We start from the raw sequence: 13,265 nt of genomic DNA, 5'->3' as shown, positions 1-13,265 counted from the left end.
TGTGGTTCCCAGTAACCCTGTGCAGATTGATCTACCTGGAAACATGCCGCTGGCCCCACCTGAACGCTTTGCTGGGGACCCCAAACGATTCGCCTTATTCATGAATCAGTGTCATTTGCACTTCCTATGCAGACCTGGGGCCTTCCCTAATGATCAGACCAAAGTAGCCTTTGTATTGTCATATCTCAGCGGCTGCGCTGCCGATTGGTCAGTTCCACTGGTTACTCAAGATGACCCGATTCTCCGTGATTTTCAAGGATTTCAAGCAAGCATGGAAAGGTTATTTGCTCGACACTTTCAGGGGCAGGCTCTGGATGACGAACTTCTATCCCTGCGACAGGGCAATCAGGACCTCCTATCCTATATTGCAACCTTTAATAGACTAATTGTGGAAACGGGATGGCCAGAGGATAAAAGAGTCACGTTATTTTATCGAGGTCTGCGCGGAGAACTTAAAGATGTCTTGGCCCAAGTTGTAAATCCGCCCCAAGAATGCACAGAATATATAGACTTAGTGGTCCAATTGGATCACAGACTTCAAAACAGAAAAACAGATCGGACCAGGTTTGAGACCCGGGTGTTGGTCAAGACCCACGCTAACCCCAAGGGAGTTGATGTCTCTGAGCCTATGCAAATTGGAGGGGTTAAAGAACCCTTAACTCAAAAGGAACGTGAAAGGAGGCGGTAGTTAAAATTATGTCTTTATTGTGGGAACTCTGGACACTTTCTACGAGATTGCCCGGCAAAACCGCCCCGAAAAGCGGTAGGAGCCGCTGATAAAAACCATGAAGACTCTGTTTCGGGAAACGACTCAGCCCGACAAGCGTAGGGGTCCGCTTGCCAAGCTTGAAAACTAACTCTCAGACCTCGCATTTCATTGTGCCAATGGTTCTCGTAGATCCAGAAAAGCCTAAGCGGTTGCATGCAATAAAGGCATACATCGATAGTGGGGCTATTGGAAACTATGTGGATCGTGAATTGGCCTCTAGGATTAACCTCCCTCTCCGTCCTAAAACCAGCAAAGATGTCATCACCACAGTCGATGGAACTGAAATTGCCTCTGGACCGGTAACACATTCCACTACTGGGCTGACTCTTATTGGTCCTGACGGCCATCGGGAGGCAGTTGTGTTTGATGTAATCAAGGCTCCACAGTTTCAGGTTATTCTTGGAATTCCTTGGTTAGAGACACATAATCCTCGAATTGATTGGCGAGCTAAGAGAATAACCTTCCCGGATTGTGCACAAACATGCTACCCAGAAAACCTGAAGATTAATCTAGCATCTGTAACCTCTGCCTCCATGCAATTACCTCCGGAATACCAGGACTTTCAGGACGTCTTCCAAAAGGAACAGGCCAACACGTTACCTCCTCACCGATCGTACGATTGCCAAATCGATCTGGTGCCCGGTGCACAACCCCCTTGTAGCAGGATTTATGCCCTTACCGAACCTGAGAACCTGCATTTGAGACAATATTTGGATCAATACCTCGCCAATGGTTTTATTCGCCCGTCAAAGTCCCGGGTATCCTCGGCTTTGTTCTTCGTGCCTAAAAAAGAAGGCGACCTTAGAACTTGTATCGATTACCGCGCATTGAACCAGATAACGGTTAAAAACCGTTATCCTCTGCCTCTGATTCCTGAACTCCTTGACCAGGTGAAGGACGCTTGCATATACACCAAGTTAGATCTCCGGGGGGCATATCATCTGGTGCGAGTAAAAGAAGGCGACGAATGGAAAACAGCCTTCCGTACAAAATATGGATTATTCGAATACCAGGTAATGCCTTTCGGGTTGTGCAATGCGCCTGCTGCCTTCCAATTCTTCATGAATGATGTCCTTCGGGAACTCATCGATGTTTGTGTTGTTGTCTATATCAATGACATTCTAGTGTACTCCTCTTCGGAATCTGATCACAGAAAACACGTTAGGGCAGTTCTGGAAAAACTCCGCCAACACAAACTATTTGCTAAACTGGAGAAATGTGTTTTCCATACCACAGAAGTTGAGTTTCTCGGTTTCATCCTGACACCCAAAGGAGTCCGAATGGACTCAAGAAAAGTGGATGCCATCCTCAAATGGCCATCAGCTAGCTCTGTAAAAGGGGTTCAAAGCATGCTCGGCTTTGCCAATTTCTATCGCAGGTTTATCCCAGAATTTTCACGCATAGTACAACCCATTACTGCACTCTTGAGGAAAAATAAACGTTTTGAATGGTCTGAAGAAGCCGAGCAGGCCTTCCAGGATTTAAAAGCTAAGTTTACCTCCACACCTATATTGAAACACCCACGTCCAGATCTCCCGTATGTCGTCGAAACTGACGCATCCAGCCTAGCCATGGGAGCAGTTCTGTCTCAAAGAGATCCTGAAACCAACCAACTGCATCCCGTAGCATTTTGGTCCAGAAAATTCTTGGCACCAGAGATTAATTACGCAATCACTGACAAAGAACTGTTAGCCATAAAGTCCGCTTTTAAAGCCTGGCGGCATTACCTGCTTGGCGCTCGACATACCATCACGGTGATCACTGATCACCGGAATTTACAGTATTTGAAAACCGCCAAGGCTCAGTCATCACGGCAGCTCCAATGGGCTTTGTTTTTCGCTGAATTTGATTTCGTGATTACCTATCGACCTCGCTGCAACAACAGCAAAGCAGACGCCTTATCCCGAATTGGAATGGGAGAATCTGATACAAACTCAGAACCAGTACCAATAATTCCCGAACAGAGAATTCTAGGCATGACTTCGTTACAGACGCTTGAAGACATTCAAGTCAGAGTGAAACAACTCCTGCACCCTACAGTCCTACAGGATTGGATACAAAAGGGATCAGACTTTACCATAGATAATGGTTTACCTTATTACCAAGGACGCTTATTCCTGCCGCACAAGGATTTACACGAACTAGTTATTTCAGGTTATCATGATACATTAATAGAGGGACACCCCGGTATTGCCAAGACAATGGAAAAGGTGAAACGACAATTCTGGTGGCCCTCTTGGCGAAAAAGATGTTAAATCTTTTGTGATGTCCTGTGGTGTTTGCGCCCAAAATAAAGGTCAAAAGAAAAGACCAGCCGGTCTCCTTCAACCTCTAGACATATCGCCAGCACCCTGGCACACCCTATCAATGGATTTTATTACGGACTTGCCTCCTTGTTCGGGATACAATACCATTCTGGTAATTGTGGATTTGTTTTCCAAAATGGCCCACTTCATTCCTTTGAAAGGTTTACCTTCAGCTTCTGTCCTAGCCAAAGAATTCCTCGAAAATATTGTTCGGCTACATGGATTCCCATCTATACTAATCTCTGACCGGGGAAGCCAATTCATTTCCCACTTCTGGCGCAAATGTTGTCAAATGGCACAAATCGACGTAAGATTATCGACCAGTCACCACCCTCAGACCGATGGTCAGACCGAGAGGACAAATCAGACCCTTGAGCAGTACTTACGATGTATGTTACAGCAATCTGAAAGCAACTGGAAAGACATTCTTTGGATAGCCGAATACGCATATAATAATTCGGTACACTCTGGAACTGGCCATAGTCCTTTTTATACCTTGTTTGGACATCACCCTCGAATCTCAAACCTCGACTCACCTCAGAACCTCGGAGTGTCCGCAGTAGAACATCTGCATTCTACCATTACCCGAGCCTTCAAAGAGGCAACCACGCATTTACAACAAGCCAAGAGAAAATACAAGGAGAATGCCGACCTGCATCGGAGTGAAGCACCTCCGTATCAGATTGGGGATCAAGTGTGGTTAGCTACCAGACATTTACCGCTCAAAGGGCCTCGAACTTTTAACCCAAAATATCTGGGACCTTATTCTATTACGGCAATAATTAACCCAGTAGCGGTTAAACTTGATTTACCAGCTAATATGCGAATTCACCCTGTTTTTCATGTGTCACTTCTGAAACCAGTGGTCCCCGGAACCCGACTACTCAAACCTCCAGAACCTATTCAAATAGATGGGGAACCCGAATTCGAAGTGAAGAACATTTTAGATTGAAAAATGTTTAGGTCAAAGCTTTTCTACCTAATTGATTGGAAGGGGTACGGACCTCAGGAGAGGTCGTGGGAACCCAGTGACCATGTGCATGCACCTCGATTAGTCAGGAAATTCCACCGACTCTTCCCAAACAAACCAAAACCCCCGGAGGGAACAACCTTGGGAGGGGCCTTGGGGGGGGAGTGCTGTCACGATGCCCGCTCCCGGGGAGCCGGCTCAGGCCCTGCGTCCCCGAAAGCGGACATCAAGTCCCCGGGGAAGGTCCCAGCAACCCCTTATAGGGGCCCTTTGGATAGCGTCCTGGCGCCTATGGCGCCAGGCTCATAGAAAATGTCAGTCCTGGCGCCATAGGCGCCAGGCTCATTATGAAAGTGTTTGGGTGCACTTACCTGATGCAGACCATGCTGCAGAACCCCGGCCTCCTTGAGGCCTGAAAGGAACTACTTTACCTGTGGGACTCATTTACCACCCGGGCGTGGTCGGGGAAGGATACATACCTGATTGGAGGAAGGACACATTCTAGGAACTTCTTCCAAGGCTATTTAAACCACACCCGATCAGCCACACGTGCTTCGCGTTGTTCTGCATCTAGCAGCTGGACGCTCACCGTGTCTGCTCCTGCATCTTGACTTCTGCCACACCTGCCAGCATCCTGAATCACCTGCAAAGGAAGGGAACAAGAGAACAGAAGAAGGAAAAGGCCTCACCTGCTAAATCTGCATCCCAGAGACATTTCGCCGACAATCCTGAAAAGGAAGACATTTATTTTTAAAAGCACATCGCATCGATCGCTGCAGCGCCGCATTCTACTCACCTTTACAGGGCGCCTCCATGTTCAGCAGCGACCATTCGGATTTGCAGTCGCGCCCCCGTGCCTAGGGAGAAAAAGACAAGAACAAAGGTGAGAGAAAGAAGGGAAAAGGGAAGCTAAAACTCCATGTCAAGACTTACCTGTTGGGTCATTCCCTTTTCATTTCGGGTCCGCGCCGCATCCAGGCATTTTCGGCCCCCGGCCCCTAAGGGGAAAAAGACATCAGCGTTAATTAGTGAATGAAAAGACATTACCAAAACACTCATTAAAGACTTACCTGATTTCCACAAGGATTTCACCGCTCACCTCGGGTCGGCCCCTATGGGGAAAAAGACACTAGCATTAGAACATTAATGCATGGACACAAGGGGAACCACTTATAGAAAAAACTTACCTGGAAGCCAAGCAAGTTTGGTTCTCACCCGTCTGAAAATCCAGTGACGTAACTGGATACCAACGCGCCCCTGCATCAGAAGCAGGATGGTGAGCTCGTCCTTCCAGACCCTAAGGTGAGACTCTACGGGGAAGCACAGAAGGGTTTTGAGGAGGGTGAGAGGGGTAAGTGGGAGGCCGATTGCATTACCCCGCAGACAGTTAACCCCCTATTCTCACCTACAGAAGGATACTTCTGCGAGTCAGACAAGCCAGATCTGGGGCCCGGTCCAGTCCGTCTTCCGAACCCTGCGCATCACCTTAGACGAGGTCACAGCAGCGCGAACCAGGCCAGCGCCCCCGTGGGAGTCAGGTGAGCGTTACAGAACGCGAAGCCTTCCTACAAATTCCCACCCAGCCGCTATGGAAACTTCTGAGACTGATCAGTTGGCCCAATTACTGGGGGAATTACGGGCCGAAGTACATGCCGCTCGTCAAGAGACTAATGCCCTCAAGAGGGAATTAATAATATCAAAGGAAAGAACTGATGATCTGGCCAGACAGCTTTTGCAAGGTCAAGCTGGACAAACTCCTCTACCCTGTTCCGGAGGGAACCCCGCTCCTGTGGTTCCCAGTAACCCTGTGCAGATTGATCTACCTGGAAACATGCCGCTGGCCCCACCTGAACGCTTTGCTGGGGACCCCAAACGATTCGCCTTATTCATGAATCAGTGTCGTTTGCACTTCCTATGCAGACCTGGGGCCTTCCCTAATGATCAGACCAAAGTAGCCTTTGTATTGTCATATCTCAGCGGCTGCGCTGCCGATTGGTCAGTTCCACTGGTTACTCAAGATGACCCGATTCTCCGTGATTTTCAAGGATTTCAAGCAAGCATGGAAAGGTTATTTGCTCGACACTTTCAGGGGCAGGCTCTGGATGACGAACTTCTATCCCTGCGACAGGGCAATCAGGACCTCCTATCCTATATTGCAACCTTTAATAGACTAATTGTGGAAACGGGATGGCCAGAGGATAAAAGAGTCACGTTATTTTATCGAGGTCTGCGCGGAGAACTTAAAGATGTCTTGGCCCAAGTTGTAAATCCGCCCCAAGAATGCACAGAATATATAGACTTAGTGGTCCAATTGGATCACAGACTTCAAAACAGAAAAACAGATCGGACCAGGTTTGAGACCCGGGTGTTGGTCAAGACCCACGCTAACCCCAAGGGAGTTGATGTCTCTGAGCCTATGCAAATTGGAGGGGTTAAAGAACCCTTAACTCAAAAGGAACGTGAAAGGAGGCGGTAGTTAAAATTATGTCTTTATTGTGGGAACTCTGGACACTTTCTACGAGATTGCCCGGCAAAACCGCCCCGAAAAGCGGTAGGAGCCGCTGATAAAAACCATGAAGACTCTGAATCGGGAAACGACTCAGCCCGACAAGCGTAGGGGTCCGCTTGCCAAGCTTGAAAACTAACTCTCAGACCTCGCATTTCATTGTGCCAATGGTTCTCGTAGATCCAGAAAAGCCTAAGCGGTTGCATGCAATAAAGGCATACATCGATAGTGGGGCTATTGGAAACTATGTGGATCGTGAATTGGCCTCTAGGATTAACCTCCCTCTCCGTCCTAAAACCAGCAAAGATGTCATCACCACAGTCGATGGAACTGAAATTGCCTCTGGACCGGTAACACATTCCACTACTGGGGTGACTCTTATTGGTCCTGACGGCCATCGGGAGGCAGTTGTGTTTGATGTAATCAAGGCTCCACAGTTTCAGGTTATTCTTGGAATTCCTTGGTTAGAGACACATAATCCTCGAATTGATTGGCGAGCTAAGAGAATAACCTTCCCGGATTGTGCACAAACATGCTACCCAGAAAACCTGAAGATTAATCTAGCATCTGTAACCTCTGCCTCCATGCAATTACCTCCGGAATACCAGGACTTTCAGGGCGTCTTCCAAAAGGAACAGGCCAACACGTTACCTCCTCACCGATCGTACGATTGCCAAATCGATCTGGTGCCCGGTGCACAACCCCCTTGTAGCAGGATTTATGCCCTTACCGAACCTGAGAACCTGCATTTGAGACAATATTTGGATCAATACCTCGCCAATGGTTTTATTCGCCCGTCAAAGTCCCGGGTATCCTCGGCTTTGTTCTTCGTGCCTAAAAAAAAAGGCGACCTTAGAACTTGTATCGATTACCGCGCATTGAACCAGATAACGGTTAAAAACCGTTATCCTCTGCCTCTGATTCCTGAACTCCTTGACCAGGTGAAGGACGCTTGCATATACACCAAGTTAGATCTCCGGGGGGCATATCATCTGGTGCGAGTAAAAGAAGGCGACGAATGGAAAACAGCCTTCCGTACAAAATATGGATTATTCGAATACCAGGTAATGCCTTTCGGGTTGTGTAATGCGCCTGCTGCCTTCCAATTCTTCATGAATGATGTCCTTCGGGAACTCATCGATGTTTGTGTTGTTGTCTATATCAATGACATTCTAGTGTACTCCTCTTCGGAATCTGATCACAGAAAACACGTTAGGGCAGTTCTGGAAAAACTCCGCCAACACAAACTATTTGCTAAACTGGAGAAATGTGTTTTCCATACCCCAGAAGTTGAGTTTCTCGGTTTCATCCTGACACCTAAAGGAGTCCGAATGGACTCAAGAAAAGTGGATGCCATCCTCAAATGGCCATAAGCTAGCTCTGTAAAAGGGGTTCAAAGCATGCTCGGCTTTGCCAATTTCTATCGCAGGTTTATCCCGGAATTTTCACGCATAGTACAACCCATTACTGCACTCTTGAGGAAAAATAAACATTTTGAATGGTCTGAAGAAGCCGAGCAGGCCTTCCAGGATTTAAAAGCTAAGTTTACCTCCACACCTATATTGAAACACCCACGTCCAGATCTCCCGTATGTCGTCGAAACTGACGCATCCAGCCTAGCCATGGGAGCAGTTCTGTCTCAAAGAGATCCTGAAACCAACCAACTGCATCCCGTAGAATTTTGGTCCAGAAAATTCTTGGCACCAGAGATTAATTACGCAATCACTGACAAAGAACTGTTAGCCATAAAGTCCGCTTTTAAAGCCTGGCGGCATTACCTGCTTGGCGCTCGACATACCATCACGGTGATCACTGATCACCGGAATTTACAGTATTTGAAAACCGCCAAGGCTCAGTCATCACGGCAGCTCCAATGGGCTTTGTTTTTCGCTGAATTTGATTTCGTGATTACCTATCGACCTCGCTGCAACAACAGCAAAGCAGACGCCTTATCCCGAATTGGAATGGGAGAATCTGATACAAACTCAGAACCAGTACCAATAATTCCCGAACAGAGAATTCTAGGCATGACTTCGTTACAGACGCTTGAAGACATTCAAGTCAGAGTGAAACAACTCCTGCACCCTACAGTCCTACAGGATTGGATACAAAAGGGATCAGACTTTACCATAGATAATGGTTTACCTTATTACCAAGGACGCTTATTCCTGCCGCACAAGGATTTACACGAACTAGTTATTTCAGGTTATCATGATACATTAATAGAGGGACACCCCGGTATTGCCAAGACAATGGAAAAGGTGAAACGACAATTCTGGTGGCCCTCTTGGCGAAAAAGATGTTAAATCTTTTGTGATGTCCTGTGGTGTTTGCGCCCAAAATAAAGGTCAAAAGAAAAGACCAGCCGGTCTCCTTCAACCTCTAGACATATCGCCAGCACCCTGGCACACCCTATCAATGGATTTTATTACGGACTTGCCTCCTTGTTCGGGATACAATACCATTCTGGTAATTGTGGATTTGTTTTCCAAAATGGGCCACTTCATTCCTTTGAAAGGTTTACCTTCAGCTTCTGTCCTAGCCAAAGAATTCCTCGAAAATATTGTTCGGCTACATGGATTCCCATCTATACTAATCTCTGACCGGGGAAGCCAATTCATTTCCCACTTCTGGCGCAAATGTTGTCAAATGGCACAAATCGACGTAAGATTATCGACCAGTCACCACCCTCAGACCGATGGTCTGAGACATTACCAAAACACTCATTAAAGACTTACCTGATTTCCACAAGGATTTCACCGCTCACCTCGGGTCGGTGCCTGTTCCACGGCATTCCGTACCCCGGCCCCTATGGGGAAAAAGACACTAGCATTAGAACATTAATGCATGGACACAAGGGGAACCACTTATAGAAAAAACTTACCTGGAAGCCAAGCAAGTTTGGTTCTCACCCATCCGAAAATCCAGTGACGTAACTGGATACCAACGCGCCCCTGCATCAGAAGCAGGATGAAGAGCTCGTCCTTCCAGACCCTAAGGTGAGACGCTACGGGGAAGCACAGAAGGGTTTTGAGGAGGGTGAGAGGGGTAAGTGGGAGGCCGATTGCATTACCCCGCAGACAGTTAACCCCCTATTCTCACCTACAGAAGGATACTTCTGCGAGTCAGACAAGCCAGATCTGGGGCCCGGTCCAGTCCGTCTTCCGAACCCTACGCATCACCTTAGACGAGGTCACAGCAGCGCGAACCAGGCCAGCGCCCCCGTGGGAGTCAGGTGAGCGTTACATAGGGTCTGCTGAAGGTTTTTTCAGGAGTGGGCACAAAGCGAGTGCTTGGGGGAGGAGGCGAAAGAACCAGTGGCGAAAGAGTGGTTGCAGAAATCAGCCAAAGTTGTCCTTGATGGTTCTGGACACGCAGGGGGAAACCTCTTTAGAAGAACCCTTTGTAGGGCGGACAACTCTGGTAACTTCTTCAGGTGTGACAGGGATGAAGGAGAATAAGGTGGAAGGAGGAGGGTGAGTGGCCAAGGGAGGCAAGGGGGTGTGGGATTGTTTTGATGGGTGAGTAACAATGGTGTTCAGGATGTCCTGAGTTTTGGTGGCAATGTGTGTGGCCGGTGCGTTGCAGAGGGGCTGGGAGGGAAGAGGAGAGGAGGAGACTGCAGAAAGTTTGACTAGCTCCCTGCAGATTTTGAAAAGTTCAACCTGGTTATTGGATGCACTAGATACCCATGCCTGGATGTGGGCCCTTTCCCTGGCACGGATGGAGAGTCTGTATTGCCTTTGGAGCAGGCGGCAGGCCAGTTTGTCAGAGGGTGAACCTGAGGTTTGCCACTTCTGTTCCGCTGCTCTGAACTTTTGTTTCAGTGCTGCAAGTTCAGAGTCATACCAGGTGTTGCTTAGAGGCAGGTTTCAGGCGGATCCTCATGACTGGGGAAAGTATGTCAAGAGTATTGGTGATGGCTGACTGAAGGTTGCTGAGAGCAGAGTCGGTGGTAGAGTCTGAGGTAGGGGCAAGAAGGGGGGGTGAAGGTAGAAGCAAAGGCAGCAGCTGACAGTCATTTCATCGGGTGGATGTTCGAGAATGAGGTGGCAGGGCTTTTGAGGGTATGGTAGGAGGGCTGAAGGGACCCAGGTGGGAAGAGAGGAGAGAATGGTATGATCAAGTCAGAGGGGTGGGCAGAGGGGGCGCGAGAGAGAGGTCCGAGTGGATGATGGCATCCAGGGTGTGTCCAGCCAAGTGGGGTGGACCGGAGGGGAGAATGGAGTGGGAAAGAGAGGTGCAGAGGTCAACGAAAAGAGTCGAAACTGAGGCAGGGGAGTCCAATTGGATGTTGAAGTCACCCATGAGGAGGAGGAGGAGGAGGTTGGAGTTGGTTGAAAGTAAGGAGGGGAAGAAATCAGCCCATTCAGAGAGGAACAGGATGTAAGCACCTGGAAGCCAGTACATGGTAGCAATGGTCACAGTGGAGGAGGGAGAGACGACCAGCTTGCAAACCAGGCTCTCAAAGGAAGAATAGAGTTGGGTGGGTACAATGGAAAAGGAACCCACTCAGGATAGATTAAGGCGACACCACCACCAGCACGGTGGTGTTGAGGCTTGGAAATGATCTTGAAGACGTCGGGGAGGAAGGAGTCAAAAGCAGTGACCGAGCTGGCATTGAAACAAGTCTCAGTGAGAGCGAGAATGTTGAGGTCAGTGTCTTCAAGGAGGAGGCAGATGTCAGCAGAGTGATTGTTGGTTGAGTGGACGTTGAGAGTCGCTAGGTGGAGGAGGTCTCTGCCTTTGAATGTTTTCTGAGGAGGAGTACAGGGGCGTGGTACTCCGGTCAGAGGGGGAGGGACATGAAAGTGGTGGGGGGGGGGAGGTAGCAGAAGGAAGGAAGTTGATGAGTGAAGGTTGGGTTGAGGACCCTGAACCAGGATAGTGCCATTGTGGTAGACATTAACAATGCAACATGAGGATGAGAAGCCAAGCAGGAGGACTTACCACTTGGTGCCACCATTATTGGGAGAGGAAGTGAAAGGGGAGAGAGTAGAGATGAGATGAGGAGTCCATAGATCTGGAGAGGGAACAGAGAAGAGGATATCTGTGAAGACCTCTCTGGAAGTTGCGCTGATATAGGTGTCTGCAATGAGAAGGCCAGGGTTTGCATGCAGGATGTCTTTTTTGTGCTTCTTCATTCCAGACTTAGTGAGAGCGGGGGTTTTGAGGTAACAGATAGAGTAGCAATTAGAGAATGCAGGAGAGATGGTGAGTGCCATTAGTGTGGTTGAGGGAGGTTGAAAGGAGAAGGGTTGACAGCACTGCACAGTTCTGTTCTAATCACACCAGTGATCTAGTAGTAAAAGCAATGCAAATTTGATGGAAAAGGCACTAATGCAGTGAAATTAAGGTGCAGGATGTAAAATACACACAGCTAAATTCAGTTTTCAAGGAAAAGGCATGCATGCAGTGAAATGAGGGTGCAGTATGTAAAATACACACAGCTAAATTTGCTTTTGTGCAATGCACACAAAGCAGAGCGAGTAGAGAAGGTGATGTGGATAAGCAAAGTGAGAAAGGCACAGATATAGATCAGGGTGCTAGCGGAGGAGGCAAAATGAAAAGTTCAGCCATGACTCCCTGGAGCTTCAACAGTTCGTATTGGGTGCTGAGGCCCAAGTTCATGGGAGAGCAGGATGTACACAGCAGGCTGCAGAATAGTTTGTGGTGGTGGTGGTGGTGGTGGTGGGGGGAGGGGGGGTTCGGGCCCTCCCAGCCCCAGACAGGCACTGACAGGGCCTTAGAGATGGGCCTTTGCTGGAGGGGACGGCTTATGCCTGCCTGCGCCCCTAATTGGCAGATGAGAATGAGGCAGCCAATCACAGTGGGGCCAGCTGAACTGCAGTGGATGGTAACTCGGTTTCGTTCTACCTTCCGCCTCGACTGTCGTACAGCTGAACCCTTTTGGAAGTGCCTCTCATCGGGACGCCGTCTCCCTGAGCCTTTCTGCTCTGCGGTTCTCCATACATGTCTCTGGTTCCTCAACCCGCATCGAGCGGAAGAAGACTTCATGTTTCTCTATGCTGAGTGGTTTTGAATGTCCCAGAATAATGGGATTGGTACAGAAACTAGAGCGCTTCCTCCAGGTTTTCTTCATCGCTCTGGCCCACTTCCTCATCCCAGTACATTGTCTAAGAGTCAAAGGGGGTTATTTAGGTACTTTCCTGTTTGTCATACAAGGATGGTATTTTTCAATCGGATTTGGAGGATGAGTCAACCTCGGATGGATAAGGGTGATACCATGCTTTCTCTGGAATTTCGTCTCCAAGTCCATAGGGGAGCTCCCTCCCCATGTGATCCTCCCTTATATTGCCACCCTCAGGGCGTCTTCTTTGAATGTGGCCACATCACCCTGGCCACATGAGAAGGGGTTTCCCCTGGGGAAACAAGGACCAAATCCTGAGATTCTTGTATTTTGTTTGCACACTTATCTGTGGCTTTTTGTTTGTATCTAAAAACCATTGTGTTTGGCCATCAGTAATACATTGGGTGTTACAATATACATTTTCATCACCCTTTTCAGTTATCAAAATCGACCTGACGGAAGCTGCTTTCACTCCAGATGCAAAGAAATATAAACGAGTAACTTGGGCCTTGACTGAAAAGAAGCCATTGATGCTGGACTTTCTTGTGGCTTGGCATAATACAAGTGGTGACAAAGGTGAGTACCAGAGCTGCACTTTTAGACGTAAGCTGAACTTTCTCACT

At 48.3% G+C, this 13,265-nt stretch overlaps 1 protein-coding gene across 4 annotated transcripts in view; it reads left to right on the top strand.

The window, feature by feature from the left end:
- The window catches only part of RPP40 (ribonuclease P/MRP subunit p40), an 872,477-nt gene that overhangs the window by 357,928 nt on the left and 501,284 nt on the right, over nt 1-13,265 (top strand). For all 4 annotated transcript variants that reach the window (XR_011274228.1, XR_011274227.1, XM_069613449.1 and 1 more), the window contains exon 5: nt 13,081-13,218. Coding sequence is in view for 2 of the 4 variants with exons in the window: in XM_069613449.1 (XP_069469550.1) it covers nt 13,081-13,218 (138 nt within the window). In the remaining 2 variants the exon portion in view is untranslated. The remainder of the gene's footprint in view (nt 1-13,080; nt 13,219-13,265) is intronic.

Source organism: Ambystoma mexicanum, chromosome 5p (assembly GCF_040938575.1).
Source record: "Ambystoma mexicanum isolate Mex_15411 chromosome 5p, UKY_AmexF1_1, whole genome shotgun sequence".
Taxonomy (NCBI): domain Eukaryota; kingdom Metazoa; phylum Chordata; class Amphibia; order Caudata; family Ambystomatidae; genus Ambystoma; species Ambystoma mexicanum.
This window is presented reverse-complemented; position numbering and strand designations above follow the sequence as displayed.